Below are 24515 nucleotides of genomic sequence, written 5' to 3'. Positions count from 1 at the left end.
GGTTATTTTCAATAGGAACTTAGATCTAGTAAATTGCGAGAGCCTGTTAGATCTATGTTGATTAATAAATTGCGAGAGCCTGTTAATCATGTTATTTATGCAATGTCAATGATTGATTACTATGTTTTACCCTGGAGTATTATTTATTGGTGAACCTATGCCCTAGATCCTTTTATATATTGTTTTCTCCCTATTCTCAATCTTAGTAGTTTAGTTTCTTATTCAAATATAAATATTGGTTACTTCATAATCTAGATTATTTTAGTTAATTAGGAATAGAAAGACTTGTTTCCCTGTGGAGATCGACCCTACTTCCTTATCTGCTTTAGTTAGAGGACTTAGGAATTATTTTTGATTAGGGGATACAACTTTACCCTGTCAGGCATTTAGGTTTAATATGTTTATTTAGGATGTAAAATATCTAATAATTTTCTAATGTTAATGGCTTCTGTTTATGTGTGCTTTTAACTCTTGCCTTGTATCCGCTGTTTTGACTTATTATATAAAAAGTTCTTTGATTGAATGTGAAAGTTAAAAGTTTTAATATATTTTGAGATTCCTTTTGTGTTCTTTGTAGCTTTTGTATTTTATATCTTGAGCAGGATAATATCATGAAGCTAAAAAGTATATGAATAGCAATACATTTCTACATTTTCTAATAGATATATTATAAATATTTTCATATATATATATATATATATATATATATATATATATATATATATATATATATATATATATATATATATATATATATATATTTATATATATATATATATATATATATATATATATATATATATATATATATATATATATATATATATATATATATATATATATATATATATATATATATATATATATATATATATATATATATATATATATATATATATATATATATATATATATATATATATATATATATATATATATATATATATATGTACATATTAGCACAGCAGTACATAACAACATAATTTAAGTTGGGTGTTTGCCTGGAACACTTACTATTGTTAGTGTTCCTGGGAAACCCCTCAAAATATATTTGTCTGCAGCATCTAATTCCTATATACATGAGATTCTAGACATAAAGCAGAGATTTAATTTTATGTGATGCTGGAGTTCTACATAAGATATTTGGGCAACTATGTGCTGTACTGATAAATATTTTTATACGCAGTCTCAGCAGAAGCAAAATGTTAATAACTGCCCATATACTTATAGCCTAGCAAAAGGTTTAATATTCAAAAGAGGTGCAGATAGTGCACCTTATGTAGATGATGTTCAATGCTTCAGTAATTTACTACATATTTCTTTAGTCTTTGAACTACTAAGTCTCCTTGGTTGAAGTGTCTGATGGTGTTTTCTTCACCTTCTCTGTCTTCACTATCACAGGTGTGTCTAGCTTTTGTTGAGGCTACGGAATCTGAAGTACATCATCGATACCTTCTTTTCCTAGAGAAATTCCAGGGTTTTGACCTCTAGTGTGCTTTTTCTAGGTCATTCCCCCAAAGCAAAGTTTTTTCTTGGCACCGGTTTGTGATGTCTGCAGTTCCAAATCGGTTTCCTGATCTCCGGATTCCATAGGGCTTTTCCCCAATGACTTTTTGCGCTTAAGAGTTTCAGCACTTTCTTGAGGTGATGTAGCTATTTCAGTGTAAATGCTTCCCTCATTTTGTTCCTCTGAAGATTTCTTCATTTTTGGAGTTGGAATAAATGGCTCAGATGGTCCAGATACAATGGTATTTTCTGAATGCTTCTCCATTGAATCTTTTCCTTGATCAGTATTGGTTACAGTGTCTTGAATGTTCTGTTCTGTGTCAAGACTTTCTTTGAGCTCAATTGTTTTAAGAGTCCACTCTAGCACATTAATTTGACCTAAGTGTTGAGTAGGCCCTACTTTAATATAGAATGGAGTGCTGCTCAACATGTCTTGAATAGCTCTGAAAGCGTCTTGATCATCCTGTATTGATATTTTAGAATGGTTAGTAACAGAATGTACTCAAAATAGTATTCTTTTTCTTCTTTCTATTTTCTGTTCTTGTTTTTTTTCCCTTTTTATTCTGGTTCATCTATAAAGTTTTGATGCACAAATTTGTTTTGTATCAAAATCATTATAATCGATTAATGTATGGTTTAATTGGTTTAAGAATATGTTTATTTTGAATTATAATTAGTGTGAATCTTATGTTCTGGTGCAGTAGTTGTAAGTTATAGTGCATGTGTAAGTTTGACTAAAAGATTCAACTCACCGCTTCTTTTATGGCGTAGATTGTAGCTGCTGTTTTTCTGAACAATCTTTCTGTGTCATCATTGAATGTTGTGAAGGCCATTGTTCCTGTGTCATCTCTAGCTTCAAATTTGAAAGTTATCCTGATATAATTTTAAATAATATCTGTTAGTAGTAGCAGCTAGAAATGAAGCTCAATGTAAATGTTTGCTAATATTATACCTCTCAATACTGATGCATTCCTTATTTGAACATGCAGCACAAGAATAGCATTTCTGCAAAGGAAGGTTGGTGCGTTTCCAGCAGTTTGAACATCCAGTATAAGCATTCACCTTTTCTAGTTCTGCGTTTTCAATGGTTACTTCGATCCAGAGGACTTCTTCTTGTAAGGTGTTGCTAGGCTACATTTACAATATAATTGATGATGGTTTTGGTAGTGTCACAATATAGATTAACTGTGAAGTTATTGAAATAAATTATAGTGCATGACTTTTTACCTTTTTCTGCCTGAGTTCAGCAATGGATAGTATTTTCCTGTTTTCACTTGGATATCTGATTTCTAATACCCTTGCTTGTATATCCACTACCCTTTGATAGAAAAGGTTAGCCCTTACAAAATAGTAGTAGCAAAGAAGAAAAGATTAGGCTTGGTAAAATAGTAGTAGTAAAGAAGATTATTTATGTATAGAGCAGTTTTTTAATAGGTTTAGTTTAAGAAATTACCAGTCAGACAGAACAGTTGCTCGATTTCCCTTGGGTTCATATACTATTCGAGTGGACATACCAGAATTCATTGAAAAGCCTATTTGCAGCATACAGTAGTTAATTATTGATAGCAATGAATCATTTACGTAGCTAAACTATAATAATTATTGTCTTACCACGGCGAGTATTTGGCTTCAGAGCCCTGAAACCAATAACCTTAAATGTTTCTGCCCAATTTGATAGCTTATCAAAATATTTTGGAGCTGTAAGGTCATTCCACATTGAGATGGTAAGTGGTTGATCACAGCTGTTACAAAAACATGTATTTGATAAGGACTCTAATATACAGCTTTTATAAAGAAATGTATATGGTGTTTACTCCTGAACAATTAGTTTAATGAGAATGAACCTTTCATCAATGATTACTATTTCGCGGACCAAGCTCTCTCGCTTTCCCTCCCTGGGTTCAATTTTTCTTGGTTCTTCTTCTACAAATAATACGACACCCACTACATCTGCCATTTACAAAAAATTCTATTAGTGGTTCTATTTTTTATTTCTAAAAGCACATTGTTAATTTAGTATATTATACCGTATTTTTCATCAGGATCTATTGCACGAGGTATACTTGCTAGTGGCTTATAGTCAGGTAGAACTGGTCCAAGTTCTGGATGAATAGGCTGAATAACAGTTCTACTACCAAAAGTCATTTGGTAAGGAAACTGATCGATCTCAGTTCTCCATTTTTCATCTATGAACTTAATTGGTGCAGCAGAAATGTCGTATTCTCCTAGATATTGTAATGCATCTTCAAAAGCTTCAATTTGATCACCAAATAAAGTACCACGCATCCTATTACCCTACAATATGCATAACATTAAACAATTTCAATGTGCACATTTATGATAATACAGTGGTAGGTCGAAGGTGGTAAGTATATATACCCTAATTTTAAGTAAGGAGAATAAAATCTGTTATTTTTTCCGTCTAAGGTAGTGTTAATTTTGCGAGGCAATGTCTGTACTTGTAAACAATAAAGTGATAAAAAGATTGTTTGTAAAGATTCTAACACTATTAAGTCATATATATCATCATTGTAAGAAGAAGTCTTTAACAAGATGCTTATAATTAATTTCTGTTTTTTTTCTTGTATCATCAGTACCTATTTATTTTCTATTTAAAAAAACCTTGCTTGAAGATGTTTGAAATAAAGCATGAAATATATTATGGGCTGTAAAATTCTAATTATGCATGCAGATGTATTTTTGTTTTAATTATAATATTTCAACTATTTAAATGACTTAAACAGAATTAAGTTCCTTTACAGTATTTCTAAGTAATTTACTATACAGTTCATAATTTTGTTTGATATAGGTTAGATTACAGGTAGTCATGCTTTAAAATATAAATAATGTAACAATATGAATCTTTTTTACAGTATATTCTTTCAATTTCAATATGAAAATTGCAGATCTAGGATGCAATGATATCTAAAGCAATAAATATATACTTTTCATCTTTAAGAAGTAAAGTTTGGAATCAAACTGTTTTTTTGGAAGATAGTATGTCCCTTCCCTTCTCAGCAGCAACCACTCTTACTATATAAGCTTTGCTTGCTGCATTTAATTGATTCAAGTACACATATTCTGGCTTTTGTCTGACTGCTTTGTATTTGTCTGTTGAAATAAATGTTTCCAGAGAAATTTGTTTAGAACTATCAGGTAATGTAAGTGTATAATTTTATAACAAACAATAGTTAGTCTAAATAGGAAATCGTATTTCAAAGAATTTCAGTTAGAAAAAAAGGCAACAAGCTAATAAAAATATACAGCAGACAACAATTTGACAGAAAGAACTATACCTTCCATGGCTAATGTGCTTGCTGTAAGTTTGATCTTTTGAGTGAAAAAAACGAATGTTAGGATTGCATTTAGTTTGACATTACTTAGGACAGAATATAAGAATAAAAAATGCAAAACAGTGATGCAAATAATCAACAGACTAAGGAAAAGCTTTTTTTTCAACTTTACTGTTTACACTGTGCAACCCATACTTGTGAAAAAGAAGTGCAACCCATACCTGTAAGGTACTCTATGTACCTGAAATAATTTTTAAAACCTTGTAGAAAGTAATTTTTCATTTAAATAATACAGTAATGGTAGTTTTTTTTTATGCAGTACATATGAATTTATCACAGCCACAATCAGGCAAAAGAATGGGGAACAATATTGCTATTTTTAAGGAATTGGATTTTATACATTGGCAAAAGCTAAAATCGAATTACAGATATTGCATAGGTTTTAACAATTTCTTATCTTTTTTATATTTTAAAAAGAAAAAAAGTCATACAAGTCATTTTAATATTCTGATTTTTAAGTATAATACATATAACTTACAAAAATTTGAAAAAGCATACTGGTTTTTTTTTTTTTTTTTTTTTTTTTTTTTGTTTTAACATAAACCTAAACAATTTGTTGCTTTGGCCACATCTAATATTTGCCAAATACATGTTTTTGTCTTCATTAAATGCTACCTAAAATATTAATGAAATGAATTGTCAGCATAAAGACAATTTCAAATTCTACTTAGTGCATATAAGATATGTAATTTACCTTAATAAAGTCATGTCTTTGTATGTGCTTTTTATAGGTGGCTTCCTAATAAGGCAGAAACGTAACTTCATCTCCAAAAGTTGTTTTCTGCATCATAAAAACAATAAACTACTAATTAAATTATCAACTGACTACGAATAAGTAATGTAATGAAAACTGATATATAATAAGAGTTGAACTTACTTATTCTTGCTACTGCGTAGTAATCTAAAGTACTCCTGCCAATTTTAGCACGGTATAGAAGACAATGTTTTTAACATAGTTCTTTGGACATTGGCCAGTAGAAGCAACTGATATAACTTTCACTTTGCTGGCTGACCGTGCTCGTGATAGAGCAACATACAATTGACCATGTGAGAAACATGATCGAGGGAGATAAATTAACACTTGATCTAAGGTCTGCCCTTGTGACTTGTTAATGGTCATTGCAAAGCTTAGTTTGATTGGAAATTGGCTTCTTTAAAACTGAAAAGGATACTTCTGGGAACTTGATGGCCTGAGTTTAATTCTTGGTATAAAAACATGCTCTCCTTGATGTTGGCCAATGGAAATGACACACTCAATTAAATTAGGAAAAAAACGCTTGCATATAAGGCGTGTTCCATTGCATAGACCAGAAGAAGGCAAAAGGTTTCTGAGCAATATTACTGGGCAGTTTTCTTTTAACACAAGGTTGTGAGGACTGAGTCCTCTTGGGCACAATTTATTTAGAAATTCTGTAGGATATACACTGCCAGTATCATCCAAAATACTGTCATAGCTTGTATGAGTTACAGCTTGTCCCGGGAATCTTTCAATCATGAAAGAATTGATGTTATCAACATCTTCATTTATCGGTGTCAAAACAGCCCTTCTAGAAAAGATTTGATGATCTAAAGCACTTGAATCAAGCTCTGGAAAAGAATTCTCAAGCACCAGAAGCATTGGATTATCATCAGGCTCAAAAGTATACACTATCTGCGCTGGTAACTCAACAAAGTCACTTTCTTTACTTTGCAATTCACCATTTCCTAATGCAAGTAAAAACTGAGAAAATGAAGGATCTTCTCTAGCTCTTAAGTTTTCTGTTAACCTGAATCTTCTCAAGTGGTGCCATATATAGAACTGACAACGCTTGCTTCAACTGCTTCTTTCTAAGTCTTATTAGGAACAACGGGCAACACTTGTCGGAAGTCTCCACCAAAAACAATTACTTTCCCACCAAACAAAACATCATTATCACATATATCCCGTAAGAGAAGGTCTAGCGACTCTATATTCTGTTTGTTAGCCATTGATGCTTCATCCCATATTATAAGAGTTGTTTCTTGTATCAATGAAGCCAGGCTACTTTGCTTAGAAACACTACATGCCAATGAATCATCACTATCTACCGGAATTTTAAATCTCGAATGTGCTGTTCTGCCAGATGGAATATTTGCAGCCGCTATTCCAGATGTAGTTGTTGGCAAAACAATTTTATTCATAAGACGGATCTCAGCATACAACGCATTATATAGGAATGTTTTACCCGTTCCACCAGGACCATCTACAAAGAAAGCCCCTTGTTTTCCTTCGACAATATGTTGCATTATAGAAGTAAATATTTCCCTTTGTGCTGAATTTAATAAGCTGCAGCAGTCTATGCATGCCTGAGGAATTGGAGCATCCAATGCATCCTGAATATCTTTTGTTCTATCTATTTCTGTATCGTTGTTGTTTATTAAAAAAGCTAGACCACACTCACCTAACGATTTCCCCATGGCTTGCTCCACTGACCTGACTGTTAGTTTCTTAATTTTCTTTCAGCACCAGAATACTTTCTTGCAAAATCTTCTGACAATGCAGAATAGTACTTGTACCATAATTGTTCATCATTGCTCGGTTGACAGAATATGAGAACAGTTGCAAATAAACGACGCAGGGCCACCGGTAGCTGAATTTCAGTAGCTTCAGCTAAACAAATACTTGCAGCATCATCTTCTTCTAGAATACCCGCTGCAAGACAAGCTTCTTTGAAACTTGCATACACATAACCTTTAACTGTACGAAGATCTGTAAAAGACTTTAGACTGTTCACATGTAACAGGAGCAATCGAAGGTAAAAGCGCTCACCTTCAGAAGGGGCCACAAAGCTAATCGGCCAATCATTGGCTTTTTAGACTGACGCTTATACCATGCTTTTTTATAGGCATCCCACTTGTAGTGCTCTGGAAATTCCCCGTATAAGTATCCTAACCCATTCTCAGTAGCTGCATTCATACGAAAGAACTCTGTTAAAGGAGTCTTAGCATACGCACCACTTGCAATGCCAACATCTAAACGTTCATAGGGGCGTACACATACTGTGTTCACGTCTGGAATATGAACAGAAAGAGGCAAGACCGGTGGATACATCTCAAATAAATCAAACCCAAAAATTCTCCAGGCTGCTTCACAAGGTGAGACCCATCTTCCTGACTGAAATTGAGCAATTTCATCACCACAATTTGCATCCTCAGCTGACACGTTAAAGGCCACCCGATCATGTCCCTTGTAAACATATTTATAAAGATACTTTACTGCTTTTATAGTTGAACATACTTCGACATTTAGATGACAGTCAAAGAGAGCTGTGAGATAAGGATTATATGGCACAACCCATCGGTTATCTAATTGAGCATTTCTGACCTTCACTTTTTCTCCAGTATCTGTTCTTTGATAACAGGAATAACCATCCTTATTTGTCGTAGTCTATGCAGTGTATTGCTTCGAATACCCATTTTTACAAGAAATGACATTGTCTCTCTTTCGCATACAAGGGCACTCTGGATTTAGCTCGCCACATGGTCCATGCATCATATGCCTTAAAACAATTGCACGTAATTCAGGCAGAGTCACAGGAGGTATCTCTGCACAAACATACTTGTCATAATCAGCAGGACACTTCATCTTATATTGCTGCTGCAAAATCAACAGGAAATGAGCATGTGGCAATCCTCTCTTCTGAAACTCTACAACATATATCATTGCTGCCACTTCACCAAAGACCTTGTCTTTCTTGATTTTTTTTTTTTTAGAGCAATCAACTTTGCTCGAAAAATTCAAGCAACTAAATCTGGTCGATCTTGTGCAGTCTTACCAGGCTCTAATTCCGCTTTTATTTCTGCCCAATTAGCGTTACATGTCATGGTGACAAAGAGATCAGGCTTCCCATACTTCTGCACAAGGGCCATTGCATTTAAGTATCTCCTTTTCATATCACGAGGCCCCCAATAAAAGATGGTGGCAAAATGAACTTATGTCCAACATTGGCTGCACTTGTCTCTCCACTTTGTACAGTGTCAAGAATACCTTTGTAGAGATCATCTCTTATTGTATCCTGATTTTGTCGGAAAAAATCTAATCTTGTGTTTTCAACTTTGATGTACATATCTGTGATATATTGCAAAAATGCACGACCTGCTCTTAAAAGCATGTTTCCTACTCTAATCTGCAGCTTATAAGCATAATATTCTATAGCAGAGATATATCTATCAGCTTTTGTTTTTCTTCTACGAGCTCCTACAAACATTAACAGAGATAAATAACTAAGAGGCACCATATATATAAAAAAACAACGGATATAAAATAAATTGCACGATACATCAGAAAGTTGTAAGTATTTACGAGTTTCTTCTGCATCAAGAAAATCTTCCGTGCTGTGCACCGCGCATGATTGAATAGGATCAAGTTCCATTGCCATTTGTTTGTCTCCACCATGAGAGATTTTCTTTAAACCCTGATGCCATCCACATTCGCCTTTAGGAAAGAGCAAAGGGTATTGTAAAGGGTCATAGCACCCAAAATAATGGGCAATGCGATGCAACTTTGCAGATTTTGCCGTCACAAGAATGTGTGGCCATGAACTCTGACTTGATGAAACACTATCAGGCCAAATGACAGCAACTTCATCTGATGTAGGAGCGTTGTATACTCTCTGATCTGGAACAGTGTTTGAATTAATTATGATATTAGTACTTTCATTGACATTTACTTCTTTCAAAGATCGAAAAAATCTGGCATATGGATTATTCTCAGTTACTCGCATCAATATGTCAATAACATCTTGTCTTAACTCAGAGAAACAGTCTGTTCTATGTTTAAGTTCATTTTGACCATCATAAAAATAAAGTTGCAAATATTTCGGGCCATTTTCATCAGGTAATAAATCTGGCACAAAGTGATATATTTGGCCATGTAATTTAAAAACATATATGCCTTTGTAAGTTTCTCTATCAGTTTTACCACCAATTGAACTAAGTGCAAATAAGTTATTGTACAATCTAGCATATTTTCTAAAATGCACTGCATCTTCATCTTTTGCAGTAAAAAGTCTTACTAATTCAGGAGGATATTCATTAGCAACAATGCTAATATCACCATTATCGCAGCAAAAATGTAAAGATTCGAAGGAGAATTTCTTAGCCCCACATTCATTACAATAAGTAGGTGGAGATAATAGCAGGGGTTGTGTAGGCAGTGGCTTTCCTATAGTGGCTGCTGGTATTTCTGTCATATATTACAAAAGCATATCTAAGGAATTTCTAATTTGTAAAATCACATACATGTATATGACTTTTATGAACTGAAATTACACTGCGATTTACCTTTTGCTGCATTTCTAAGCTGTTTAGAAGTTTGTGCAGCTGCTGATGGAACTCTAGCAGTCTCTGTAACAGAGCATCCCAAAAATGAAGGCAGACTATAAATCACCTAAAAGCACATCTACAGATTGAATATAAACTTAAATCGAGAGAAAATATTTACTTGGAATCACAGTATATTTTGAAGGTCTTGATCTAGGCTTTTTAGATTTGGATTGTTCTCCTTTGCTGCGGGGAAAAATAAACAATTTACAGGCTTCTTTGACAAGGATAAAAAAGCACCATATAAAATTACTCATTCTACCTAATGCAATCACCCATAGATAATACACTTCTTGTTCTCTTTGATTTCCGTCCCTGAGTTGATGGTCTTTTAAAATTATCAGGAGGATCAGCTATAAAAAAACATATAGAACAATGGATCAGTAACTTGATTTTCATATAATATAATACATCATTATAGCAATTAGTATAAATACCAAAATCCATCTCTAATAACATATCATTTATATAGCTCACCCATATAATGTTGTTGCAGTCAAAGCTAGTTCAACAACCTGCAACACGTATCAACTATATCTCTTTGTACCTGATTAAAAAGAACTATGCATTACTAACAATACATGTAGTTTAATATGTAATAGAGTTATTAAAGCACTCATACTGTCGTACTACTATCTCCCGTGATTCTAATCGTATTCTGTAACACTCTGTTACCTTTTTTTGATTCATCACACTAATATATATTATAAATAACTGTATTTAGGTGCCCTAATTCTATTACCTAATCCCATAGTCACACCACATTTAAAAATTTTCACATTCCAGAATTCTTTTTAATTAAAGATTTCTCTTCCACACTACTAAGAAAGCAATACCCCAAGAAGAATCCAAGAACAGTAGGCTACTATAAGTATCTATCATTTCTCTAATTACAACACTAATACAAGCACCCCCAAAAATCTAAAAACATTGTTTAAATGAAAAAATTAACAATTAATGACCAAGTTATAAGATTTTCCTGAATAATTATATTCAAAATAGAATTACATTACATTATATTGAAAATACACATTACAATGTATTTCAGCTCAACATACAAGGATAGTTTGTTGCTGAAATACTTCAACAAGCACTACAAACAGACCTAACTTAAAAACCAAAATAAGAAATAACATCCTAGATAATAACAGGCATTTGTCCATAGTAAACCTAGATCGGGCAATTCAATAAAGGTCATGCCGTCCAAAATATTAGATGAAGACTACAAACAAGCTAAACAAACTTTGCACGCTTCCAAACAGTCTCTAATTCAGGTATCCCAGAAACCAAAGGCTCAGTGCGAGAAGAAAATGCAGCACTTAATGGTGTTGTTGAGCGTCTTCTAATTGGAGCAGCTGGAGGCAAACTAATCTTGGGTATCTGATTTCTTTCAGAATTAGGAGTCAAACATTCATCATCAGCAAACTTTTCTTCCCTCGCAGCTAAGCACCTCTTTAATTGATAAAATCTTTCTTTTAAAGCACTACAAGCAGCGCTCTTCTCCAAAGAAACACCGTAATTAGCATCAACAATTTCTAGGTTGTATCTAGTCACCAAGTAATGTATAGCTCTCTTAGCAGCCTTCTGCATAACACTATTTATTTCAGGACAAGCATCACTATATATGCACTCCAATCACCTCCACTATGGAGACAAGTCATTGTTAACCAAGCTACAAAGCCCAAGCCTTCCACCCAAATAGTCTCTAATGGACTTACATCTGCACCTGTTCGTGTAACAACAACACCTAAGAAACCTACAAAGTCAATCGTTACATGAACAACTTCATCAGAAGATTTCTTGCCTAAATTGCTTTGTGAAATAGGCACTTCTAATCCTTTCTCAAAACATAACTCAACAACCTTATGTTTATAAAGCTTGCTGCATAGCTGATACATTCTTGCTCTATCAGAGGTAAAATCACTCACTCGCACCCCAAAATGGCTCATCAATTTCTGCACAGCTCTTTAAGCTGCCCTTTCTTGTGACTCATGAACTGTATTGGCTTCCTCACCAAAGAACACAAATTCAGATTTGCCATTCTCAGTCTTAACACGAACACATGCATTGTTCCTAGCCTTGTCTATGAAATCATAAACAGGTTCAGAAAAATTTAAACAATCAACCATTTGACCTAAAAGAGGTCGAAATGGAATGGCAATTCTGTTGGACTGAATAGCCATAACCTGTAACCGACAAAAATAAAATTAAACAAACAAACATATCCTCTAAACTAAAACAACTATTAAACTATAACAGCTAGCATAGCATATTTAAAAAAACTCAAGCATTATATTAAATTCTAATCCAAATTTTACTAAATATACTTACCAATAATAGAAGTAAGTAATTGTAACAGCACATATAGCTCCAGTTGCAAAAACCTACAATTTTTGTATTATAATACATTTTTTTCCCCCACAACCCCAAAAAAACAAAAAAAAAAACAAAAAAACAAAACAAAACACAAACCCCCACCCAAAAAAAAAAAAAAAAAAAAAAAAAAAAAAAAAAAAAACACAGAAAATGAAGATGTTAGCTAGCTGACTAAATCCAAAATAGCACAAAGATATTAAGGTAAGGAAAAATAGAGCCATCAGTCCATCAATGAAAAACTGTAAACTATTTAAGTAATGTAGAACTGCAAGTTTAGTAATCTCAGATCTACTATAGTTCCGGTAAGTTTAAGCAATATTGTATTTCATAAATCATTAAGCCAATATTCATTTCTGTCTGTACAATTCCACCATTATTAAAAAAAATACATATTCATAGAACCAACCTTTATAGTCACAGGATAATAAGGAGAGGAAGAAACTAAAAATAAACCACACTAAAGGCAAGATACAATATATATATACATACATTATTTAATTATATATTATTATTATCAAAAAAGAAAAAAATAAATTAAAGGACATATCCAACATATCTTAACCATCTAAAAAATCTACACCACATAAAAGGACACATTCTACATATTTTATTTAGAGAAAAACATATACCATATAAATTATTCCAATTTGAAGATTGAATTTTAAAACTGACCAAATGAAAGGACAAAGAGTACACATTTCATCAATTTTAAAATTCATCCCACATTGTGCTTCAACAGTGTAAATTACTAACCCACTTTTGCATATTAACAATGAATTAATTGCCTAATTAATTTGTTAAATCAGACAATTCACACTGTTACTCATCAAACACAACAATAACTAAAATAATTTTCAATAACAAGCAAAGTAATAATTAGACAAACCTCACACTGCGAAACAACCAAATCCAAAGCTGCGACCAAAGAAACTCCATCAAACCACTCCATGAAAGTAACAGCCGCAAAAACCAAAGAAGCTATAAGGACAACAACAACAACAAAAAAAAGCAAAAAAAAAAAAGCCTAAAGCAAAGACAGTACCTAACAAAGAACGAAAGGAAGAAGATTAAAATGAAATGAAGAAGATGAAAGGCAAAGATGCTAATAGCAGGGGAGACAAGGACACGCGTCAGCCGACATATGACAGATAGCATGCTAATACACAAAGACTAAAATAGCCCTGGAAATTTAGGCAATCCAGTTCAGGGGCTAAGGGCAAGGGCGTCAATCCGCTGTTCCTAAGGAATAGTAAAACTCACTACAGTCCTGGTGCTTGGGACTTTTTAAGGGGTAAAGATTTCATTTCAGTTCAGCTCCAATCAGTTCAGTTCAACTCTTAATTTCCCCCTCTCATAAAATATTCATTTCAGCTCAGTTCAGTTCAGTTCAGCTCCAATCAGTTCAGTTCAGTTCAACTCAGTTCAGTAAATGTGAACAGAACCTAAAACACGGAGGGAGTAACTAAAAAATGTGATTTATAAAAAAAGAATCCATAAAGATAGAATCCATGAGGTGGTAGTGAGTACACTAGCCTCTCTTTACTCTCTTCTCAATCTAAAACCCTAGTCTTCATTGTTGAATTTTGGAGGGGCTTCCATCGATTTTTATTGGTGGAAAGCCCCAATTGTTTGTTTTTGTGTGCTTTTTCTATTGTTTTAGGTTTATAATAATTCTTCCTCTTCTAGGAGGAATATTTCTCCCTCGAAAGACAGGGTTTTTCTTTTTCTTTAGGAAGATTTAGGTTTATAATAATTCTTCCTTTTCAATTGTTTTAGGTTAATAATAATTCTTCCTTTTCTATGTTTTAGGAAGATTTGGCTCCTTTGAAAGACCGGGTTTTTCTTCTCTCTTTTGAGGGAGGATTTGCTTTTTTATTTTATGGATTGCTATAGAGTTGTTTCATGGATAAAATTTTGTGCGAGATCGAAAAAGAGGTAAATATTTCAATTACAATCTAGCGAATCAGACGGAAATTTTCTGCACGGCTACAACAGATCGATAGACCCTCTCGCCAATGAAAGGTGTAAATCATAGCGATATGAAAGAGGGTATGAAGAATGTACGATTTGCAACAACGATCGTAGCTTTGCTTACGGAATGTTTTTATTTGATTCGATTATTATTTATTAATTAGATCTGAATCTCTTTGTAGATGTCGTATGAATTTATTTATGAATCAATTTTATTTCAAAAAAAAAAAAAATCCATTTGGTAGTGTACTAGTGTGGTACGCTCCCGCCCGCGAAAACACACCGTTTCTTTTCCCGCCAATACGAAAAAAGACCCATTTCTCCATAAAAACTTTTGCTTCTTCCACTTAAATCAATTTCCAAAATTCAAACCTCCATTTTCAGACTTTTTTCGCCATTTTCTCCCTTCTGCTAAATTAACCTACTGAGAACCATCAATGGACGACGATCTGCATTTTCTCGATCATAATAAACTCCCTGAACTTAAGCTCGGTAAAACCCTAATTCTGTTTTTGTTCTTCCCCTTTTTTTAAAATTGTTTTACATTCTTAATTTTCTGGGTTTTGTACTGTGTAATATATGCTATTTTGATTTTTAATTGAATGATTTCTGAATGAATTATTTCACTTGATGTAATTTTTTATATCAATTTTAGATGCAAAGCAGGCTCAAGGGTTTCTATCATTTTTCAAAACCCTACCTCAGGTGAGCCTTATTTTGTCTAATTATTTCGATTTCTTCTAAATTATGTATTTTTTTTAGTGTTTTTATGAAGGTTAATCTGTTTTGCTTCCAGGATTCTCGAGCTGTTCGGTTTTTCGATCGTCGGGTTAGTTCTATGTTTTTACTATCTCCAGAATTGTTAGGGTTTTACACTGATTGTCACTAGTTTGTGCTATTTTAGGTTTTCCATAAAGAATATAGGTGTTATTATTATTCATTTGATTATTTTTACTCCTTGTATATTATTTTTTTTTTAGTAAGATGATCCTTATGACTTTTGAACACAATCAAACTCATTATAACCCAATTGCAAAAATTCCCAATTTCACTTAAATGGCCGTTATAGAAATGCCGATTAAGTATTGTTTTTTCGTTGATTGTTGGTGACTTAGTTATCTAACAACAGATTTGAGTGCAAACTAACGACATTCTCAATTATCATCTTTTGTATAATTGGTCCTTCACTTAATGGTTTCGATTTTAGTTATAATAAGTGGGGTTTCTAATTATCAGTTAGTCATTGAATCTATTCTTTATAAATTATCAAGGGATACTGTCTAATTTTTTTTTTTATTTTTTTTTTTAATGTAAAAATGAAGGAGGAAGAGATACAAGTTCAAAATTTAGTCGAAGTGCTTTGTGTTCTACAAAATTTAGACGGATACTTATTTCAAGTGCTGATTTTTCCAAAACTTCTATCTAAAGCTGTGAAGGAAAAATATTCAAGCTGTATTTCCTGTATACTCTTGCAAAGTCTGGGATCATAATTAGAGCCAAATCCATCCTTACACACCATTATGCTTTTAACAGTGCTTGCATTTTGGATGTAGGAACTTGTAGATGCATTTACCTTTACCTTGCTTGGTCATGCATGTAAAGTAAATAGTATTAAATGATAAGCATGTTAAATTTGTAATCCGTGAACATTAAAAGCATGACCCTCTCATCTTTGCTTCATACACCAATACTCCTGAAGTTGATTTTCATTCTTAAAGTCTTTTTTTTTTCTTGGTACATTGTAAATGACTGTTAGGATTGGTCTATTATCAACCTTGGACTAAGAAATTCTGCACTTGAAACAGGATTATTTTACTGCCCATGGAGAAAATGCAGCTTTTGTCGCAAAAACTTATTACCACACTACCACTGCCCTTAGACAATTAGGTAATGGTTCTGATAGCTTATCCAGCGTAACTGTAAGTAAAAGCATGTTCGAAACAATTGCTCGTGATTTACTCTTAGAAAGGACAGACCGCACAATTGAGCTTTATGAGGGTAGTGGCTCTAACTGTAGGCTTGTGAAGAGTGGGAGTCCAGGAAACTTAGGAAGTTTTGAAGACATTCTATTTGCAAATAATGAAATGCAAGATTCTCCTGCAACTGTTGCATTGTTACCGAACTTCAGGGAAAATGGTTGTACTATTGGATTGGGTTACATTGACCTTACCAAGAGAGTGGTTGGTTTGGCTGAATTTCTTGATGATAGCCAATTCACAAATGTGGAATCAGCTCTGGTAGGGCTTGGTTGCAGAGAATGCCTTCTCCCAGTGGATGTTGCGAAGTCTACTGAAGGAAGGGGGTTGCTTGATGCATTATCAAGATGTGGTGTGATGGTAACTGAAAGGAAAAAAAATGAGTTCAAGGCAAGGGATTTGGTGCCAGATCTTGGAAGGCTTGTAAAAGGTTCGATTGAGCCTGTTCGTGATCTAGTTTCAGGACTTGAAATTGCTCCTGCTGCTTTGGGAGCCTTATTATCTTATGCAGAAATGCTTTCAGATGAAACCAATTATGGAAATTTTACTATTAAGCCGTATAATCTTGACAGTTGCATGAGGTTAGACTCTGCTGCTATGAGAGCATTAAATGTTATGGAGAGCAAAAATGATGCTAACAAAAATTTTAGCTTATTTGGTCTGATGAATAGAACCTGTACTGCCGGAATGGGAAAACGATTGCTTCACATGTGGCTGAAACAGCCTTTATTGGATGTTAATGAAATAAATGATCGGCTGAACTTGGTACAAGCTTTTGTGGAGGATATAGAACTTTGTCAGGAGCTTAGACAACATCTAAAAAGAATATCTGATATAGATAGATTAACACGCAATCTTCAGAAGAAAAAAGCTGGTTTACATCATGTTGTAAAACTTTATCAGGTTGGCAAATTCTTATTTTATTTTCATTGTCTTGCAATATTTGTTGGCACAGTTCATTGCTTTTATTTGAACATTTTAACTTTTGCTTGTTTTGTATTTAAATTATTAAAATTTAACATCATTGTATTGAAAGAGCCTAAAATTTGTTTAGATTAGATTACTGCTATTTGTAATTTATGAGGGCCTTTTTCATTTAAATTTATACTTGCAATTCCTATAATTGCTTTCTTGCATATAGATCTTTGTATTTATATGTCTTTTTGTTTGTGCTTTCCAGTCAAGCATAAGACTTCCATACATAAAAAGTGCTCTTGAGAAATATGAAGGGCAATTCTCCCCACTGATCAAGGAAAGGTTTTTCGAGCCCCTTGGAATATGTAGTGATGATGATCACCTAAACAAGTTTGTGGCCCTTGTTGAGACTTCTGTTGACCTTGATCAACTTGAGAATGGTGAATATATGATCTCATCTGGTTATGATTCAAGGCTTCTTGAACTGAAAGAGGAACAAGAGTCACTTGAGAGCAATATAGATAGTCTTCATAAAAAAACTGCTGATGATCTTGATCTCACTGATAAAGTTCTAAAGCTAGAAAAGGGTACACAATTTGGACATGTATTTAGGATAACAAAGAAGGAGGAACCAAAAATTAGAAAAAAGCTTACTACACAGTTTATTGTACTAGAAACACGAAAGGATGGTGTCAAATTTACAAATTCAAAACTCAAAAAATTAGGGGATCAGTATCAAAGGATACTTGAAGAGTACAAAAATTGCCAAAAGGAACTAGTACAGCGAGTGGTTCAGACTGCCGCTACATTTTCTGAGGTATGGCATGATCTATTTATCTGTTTTCCTCTTTCTTAGGATAGATCTATGCATTAAAGATGTTTTGAATATGCAGGTATTTGAGTCTTTAGCCGCATTGCTAGCTGAACTCGATGTTTTGCTTGGTTTTGCTGACTTGGCTACAAGCTGTCCTACTCCCTATACTAGACCAGACATAACTCCATCAGTAAGCGTGCATTCATTTTTTTTTTTTTGTGAAGTTTAGAAAGTGTAGGAGCAATTCATTATGCTTTTTTCATGTTGGCTACCACAGGATGTTGGAGATATTATATTAGAAGGAAGTAGACACCCCTGTGTTGAGGCACAAGATTGGGTGAATTTCATACCAAATGACTGTAAACTTGTGAGTGTTGTTCTTGCCAGTCTGCTAGTTTAAGTTATGAAGCATATGTTTAGCTAATGTATTAAATTTCCTTATGTAACAGGTCAGAGGACAAAGCTGGTTCCAAATCATCACTGGGCCGAATATGGGTGGAAAGTCCACTTTCATTAGACAGGTGATCATAATTTTGCAGGCTGATTGATTCTTACAACTTTATTACTTCCTATATAGTGTCCACCTGTACAATACAGCTTTGAAAAAGTAAATTGATACTCTTGTTTTTTAAGGCAAGTAAATTGGTACTTCTACAAAAGTTTAGATCCTGTCAATTCCCAAGTTTTCATGAATTTCATTTTTTTTTTCTTTTTTTTTTTCCTTTTTTTTTTCCCTTTCCTGTATTGCCTAATGAATGTCACTTGGTTTCTCTTGGAATTTGAAACTTTTTCAGTTGATTGTGATATTATGTCTCTGAGCTCAGGTGTTGATCTTTTATTTTATTATATATATTTGCTTCAGGTTGGTGTAAATATTTTAATGGCACAAGTGGGATCATTTGTTCCTTGTGACAGAGCCACCATTTCTGTTCGTGATTGCATATTTGCTCGTGTTGGTGCTGGCGATTGTCAAGTGAGTTTTATATGAGTTTAAATTATATGCATTTTATCATCCAGAATGTTGGGAGTACTTAAATTATATAGTTTATAGTTTATTGTACTTGAAACACGAAAGGATGAGTTTAAATTATATGAAACAAAGGATAGCACTTAAAGTTTACTTGCTCACATTAGTCCCATGACTGAATGTCTTTGTGTTCTGAAATGTCAAAGTTAATACTTTCTCCCTTCACTCCATGTTATTTACCACTAAACTAATTTCTTTTATATCTCAGCTTTTAGTTATTTTATATATCAGTGGAGTATGAATTGTCTGTTCCAAATACAAACTTTCTAACTAACAGCACCTTAATCTGACTAACTGGCGTATAGACTAATGTTGTATAATAGGTTCATCCCTTTCCCCACCTACCCTCGCTGCCTTCTCTTCCAAACCACCATTTGGAACATGTGAATTGGTAACATGGTGTATTATACACTGGTAAACTAGTGGACTTGTCTAACAAAGCTAGATTGTGAACAATGTCCTAAACATGTTCCATGTACTAGAACATAGCGCACTATTGGTAATTCTGGCATAACCTTTTAAGACACTTAATTTTGAATGAACAATCATAAATATTAAAATTTCCTTTTTGTCATAATTGTTTCAGTTTGACAAGAATAAATGAAATACTTTGTCAGAAAGAACAAAAATACAAAATCAATCAATATTGTGGAAGAAATAAATCTCGATGTAAAGACATCTTGTGGGAATGAGTCTAAGTGAAACTGGAACATTCATGTGTTTGGAAAGAGGAAAAACAATGCAATGCACGCCAATATGTAGTGTTGGACCATTAATTTAGGGCAAATAGCAGAAGATAAAGTGTTTTAATGCCATGCCGAACATCGTAATCTTATTCTCTTCTTTCTTTTAGTTGCGAGGAGTGTCCACTTTTATGCAAGAAATGCTTGAGACAGCATCAATTTTGAAGGGAGCCACTGACAAGTCCCTGATAATTATTGATGAGCTGGGCCGAGGGACATCTACTTATGATGGATTTGGTTAGTCTTATCTATTTGTGATTCATTTTATCATGATAAAGTTTATATTGCATATTGTTGATAGATTTGCTTGATCTTATTTTGTGCATTTTGATCTCACCAACCATATCACTAAGCCAATGTTTTGTAACTTGATAGGTTTGTATCTGTGGAATGCTTCTTTCACAGCTTGCACACCTGTAAACTAGTAATTGTTAATTTTGTCATAAAAACTGGTGTAGTTAATTTTCACAGTACTTGCTTGCAGAAAAAAATTGGCTGTAAATTGCTGCGGTTCTAGATCTGCTGAATTTCAGCATGATGTTGCTGTGAAATTATGTGAGGGGGAGGGGCATGTTAAGTAGACTAATATACTTTAGTTAGTAGTGTCTTGAAGAGGAAGATAAGTGAGTTTGATAGAGTGTTACTATAAAAAAGAGAAGGATTGACATGTTGACTATAGTGATGAGTGATTAATTGTGATGAGTTATTAGTTTGTAGCTTTGGGAGAGTGCCATTCCTCTCGAAAGATTGGCAAGGCTGCATCTAGCTTATTCACAGTCATCTTTTTTCCCTCGATGCATCACTTTTATTCAAAAGTCCTCTGTTTTGATGCTTAAGTCAATGAATTCATTACAAGACTACAGATGTTAGTGAATAGGTTGCGGATTGGGAGTTCCCTATGAGGCCATGATGTTGCATGGATGACTTTGAATGATAGAGATACATGATTGCTGTAGTATGATTTTCTCTTTTTAACCAGTTCACTTTTTGCCTTTGTAATATGATAGAATGTTGTTTGCAATCTTTTTTGTTTTTTTTGTTTTTTTTTTTTTTTTTTTTGAGGCCTGGGGGGTTACACTTTTGTGTAATGTTCCCTCCTGCCAGTTGTAATTCTAGACTCTAGACCAGGCTCTTGGCAGTTTGCATAATTGATTCTTCATCCTGGCAGGAAAATTGGAGAAGAGTAAAGAAAATTGAATTCTTAATTTATGATTCTTTGTTTATGAGCTTGGTAGGCCATAATTTGTACTCCCTTCGTCCCTTAATACAATGCTTCTTTCTCTTTATTATGTGAGGAATAAATGCTCAAAAGAGGCATTGTATTAAGGGACGGAGGGAGTAGTTATGAAGTATTCCTGAGTTATTTTGTTTTTCCTCTGTATCTTCTAAAATATTATACGAATTATGTGTGTTGTAAATACAATTATAATTGATTGTTAAACAGCAATCAGATATTCTAGCTTTTAAACCAATGCTCGTGGTTGTTTTCTTATCTTTTGGATCTTTACCCAGTCACAGTCACATATCATTCTCAATCGCTGAACTCTACACTTATCTTGCTCTATGAGCCAAGTCATCTTGAGCAGATATATGCTGTGTCATTTGAACATAATTATTTTGCTTGTGCAGGCCTAGCTTGGGCAATTTGTGAGCACATTGTTGATGTCATCAAGGCACCTACTTTGTTTGCTACCCACTTCCATGAACTCACAGCATTAGCACATGATAACAGAGAGGGTGAACCTTCAAATAAAAAGATTATTGGTGTAGCAAATTACCATGTTAGTGCACACATAGATTCTTCAAGTCGTAAGCTGACCATGCTCTACAAGGTATTGCTCTATTGTTTTGCCTTTGTTCATTGTTCTATTTTGATTTCCCGTGTGTTGTTATTTTCACTAACACTGTAAATATATTGACTCAAATTGTGTTTGAATTGGTATTAATAAAATTAAAATGCCTATTTTTTTGTAGTTCATTTCAAATTTTCAACTATAAGTTTGTCATTAGTCTATTACTTATTTATTTTAAATGACATGAACTCAGAGCCATATATTTCATCTTTTGCTATCATCAGGTTGAACCAGGGGCTTGTGATCAAAGTTTTGGCATTCATGTTGCTGAATTTGCCAATTTTCCTGAATCGGTTGTATCCCTAGCAAGAGAAAAGGCTGCTGAGCTGGAAGACTTCTCCCCTGCCACAATAAATGCTGTTGATCTTTCGAAACAGGTTGAGTACAAAAATTTCTCAGTTTTCTTCACAATTAAAATTATTGTCTTAATCAACAAATGAGTCAATCTCCTTCGTTATTCCTTACATGAAAATCATTTGTTTCTTTATGACGATATACAGAACATTTAGTTAATCTTCCTATTCTTTTGACTAGTAACGACCATGCACGAATTCAGTCATCTTTGAAAACACTAAATTATGAAGAATGTGTATTGTTCACATGGAAAATAAAAGTTGTTCATTCTCCAACAATGAAGTATTTGAACATGAGAATATTCAAGTAATTCTATGATATAGAGAGATATAGATCATAAAGACAATGTACAAATTGAAAATTTGGAGATACAAGGGAGAAGACGTGGAAAATCAAAAGTTTGAGATGCCGAAGACATAAAGAGTGTTTGACATTCTGGGTTTGTGGATTGAAATAATTTGTAGTTAGAGGAAGGTTTACGAGGTTCTATATTATATTAATTGGGTAGAATATGTAGAAGTGAGAATTTGGAAATAATAGGCAGAAATTGCGAAATATCTAAAGTTTGAGATGCCAAAGAGAAATAAAGTGTTAAAGATTCTGGATTAAAATAATTTACTAGTTAGAGGAAGATTCATGAGGTTTTCTCTATTAAAGTAATTGTGCAAGATATGTCGAAGTTGAGTAGATTGAGTAGATAACTTTGGTCTGATGAGATTTTGGAATGTGTGGGAGATTTATGAATTTGAGGTGTATGCATCAACCAAACACGACCAAGGCACCAAGATATGGTGAAGAAGTGGAGGGAGGAGGTTTGTTAGGATTATATGTGCAGTTTGCAAGTAAAGATTTTGTAATGTTTTTTTGATTTGTAATGTTGAGTTGGTGGAGCATACAACTAAATAAGTAAATATTAGAAATAGGCAATATTTGAGCATGTACCTTTAATATATATATTTCAATTATCATTGGATTATTTCTGTGGCGTAGTCTTATGATTTATGTACCACGTGTCTTGAAGTTTACTCGGACATACCAGATAGTGGTCACTTCAAGTATTTCTGTGATGATGTTTGACATTACCCAGTATCTGTTAAAAAAGTATGTTATTCAACTTGTTTGATGCACATTTCAGGCGGGACAAAAACGGAAAAGGGAATTTGATCCCGATGCTGTCTCTCAGGGTGCAGCAAGGGCTCACCAGTTTTTGAAAGAGTTTGCTGAGCTTCCATTAGAACAGATGGATATGAAGCAAGCATTGGATCATGTCAACAAAATGAAGAGTGACTTAGAGAAGGATTCAGAGAACTGTCATTGGTTGAAGCAGTTTCTTTAGTTTTCTCAACTCAGACAGTCACAGCATCTCCAGAATTTTGTTCATATCTGGAAGCTGCATATTAGGATTAGTTGGTGATCTTGGATTAGGAAGCCTAGGTGAACCTATCACACTTTTCCCATCTTTGGAGCATTAAATTCAGCCCAGTCAAGCTAGAAAATGCTTGTTCTTCGAGATGCTCCTATTTTCCTGTTAATAGAGGTGGGTGGGAATATGAGGTGTAATGAGGATAATGAAATGGATATATGTTTCATGATCTTTTGCCTTTGTAGATGATAAGGGTGGCGTAATGAATCTTTAAGTTCCGAAGATGTAAATGATGCAATTACTGTTATGTTGTAAGAAAGGAGTTCATTGATCTACAAGAGTTCCTTGTTTTGTATGTGCATGAAATGAGTACTTATATTATTTTGGTTGAAGTTGTTGAAATGTGGATCCTCAGATAGCGGAACTGGAAGAACTGCTGATTAGTGCTTCCATAGTCTTTACTTTGAAACTCTGTAAATACTTAGGTTGCAACAATTAAAAGTAGGGTTTCTAACTCACATAATCTTAACAAAAAGTAATATCAGATTGATATTTTCTGCAATCAACCTTCTAACTGAGGAATTCTTGGACTCTAATTGTTAGAGTCATGGTTGACTCTAAGGGCATAATCGTCCTTTTATTGTGTACCCACTTGTAAAAAAAAAAAAAACAAAACACTAAGGTTGGGAAAAGGACAACTCATGGTATTAAAGAAATCAAAAAGGGGGAAATGACAGCAGTAAAAAAAAATTTAATAACTCATTTTTCTCTCTAAAATTATACCCTCCTCTCTAAGTTTTTGCAAGCTCTATCTCTAAATTGGTTAATTATATCCAACTACTTTCCTATTAAAGACAATCGTTTTCCGGCCAAAATTAAAGCTCAATTCCATACATTACAGCCTACAGGTAACAACTCGTCAAG

At 33.6% G+C, this 24515-nt stretch overlaps 2 protein-coding genes across 2 annotated transcripts; one reads left to right on the top strand and one right to left on the bottom strand.

Annotated features, from left to right (window-relative positions):
- Positions 1-7318: 7318 nt before the first annotated feature.
- LOC145575599 (uncharacterized) lies at positions 7319-8747 on the bottom strand. Its single transcript, XM_081633442.1, has 4 exons — positions 8654-8747; positions 8331-8525; positions 7709-8222; positions 7319-7604 (listed from the first exon to the last, which is right to left on the bottom strand). Exons 1-4 carry the CDS (start codon positions 8745-8747, stop codon positions 7319-7321), a joined length of 1089 nt encoding a protein of 362 aa, XP_081489568.1.
- Positions 8748-14913: 6166 nt separating this feature from the next.
- On the top strand, positions 14914-24059 carry LOC145587609 (DNA mismatch repair protein MSH2-like). The gene is made up of 13 exons (XM_081644341.1): positions 14914-15038; positions 15202-15251; positions 15343-15375; positions 16352-17425; positions 17703-18254; positions 18331-18441; positions 18529-18618; positions 18701-18772; positions 19114-19224; positions 20132-20258; positions 21651-21853; positions 22099-22251; positions 23364-24059. Exons 1-13 carry the CDS (start codon positions 14984-14986, stop codon positions 23562-23564), a joined length of 2832 nt encoding a protein of 943 aa, XP_081500467.1. The 5' UTR covers positions 14914-14983; the 3' UTR covers positions 23565-24059.
- The last annotated feature ends 456 nt before the right edge of the window (positions 24060-24515 follow it).

The sequence above is a fragment of the Chenopodium album genome, chromosome 2 (assembly GCF_948465745.1).
Source record: "Chenopodium album chromosome 2, dcCheAlbu1.1, whole genome shotgun sequence".
NCBI classification, from domain to species: Eukaryota; Viridiplantae; Streptophyta; class Magnoliopsida; order Caryophyllales; family Amaranthaceae; genus Chenopodium; species Chenopodium album.
This window is presented reverse-complemented; position numbering and strand designations above follow the sequence as displayed.

Bases quoted from the DNA above. Each gene is read 5' to 3' on its own strand.
- LOC145575599 (XM_081633442.1), bottom strand. From the start codon at position 8,747: ATGGCCCTTGTGCAGAAGTATGGGAAGCCTGATCTCTTTGTCACCATG. The intron at 8,223-8,330 runs GTATGCGAAAGA...ATCAAAGAACAG, and splicing joins GCTAAATCCAGAGTGCCCTT to ATACTGGAGAAAAAGTGAAG. The intron at 7,605-7,708 runs GTATAAGCGTCA...ACATGTGAACAG, and splicing joins GATGCCTATAAAAAAGCATG to TCTAAAGTCTTTTACAGATC.
- LOC145587609 (XM_081644341.1), top strand. From the start codon at position 14,984: ATGGACGACGATCTGCATTTTCTCGATCATAATAAACTCCCTGAACTT. The intron at 18,619-18,700 runs GTGAGTGTTGTT...CTTATGTAACAG, and splicing joins TACCAAATGACTGTAAACTT to GTCAGAGGACAAAGCTGGTT. The intron at 22,252-23,363 runs GTTGAGTACAAA...TGCACATTTCAG, and splicing joins CTGTTGATCTTTCGAAACAG to GCGGGACAAAAACGGAAAAG.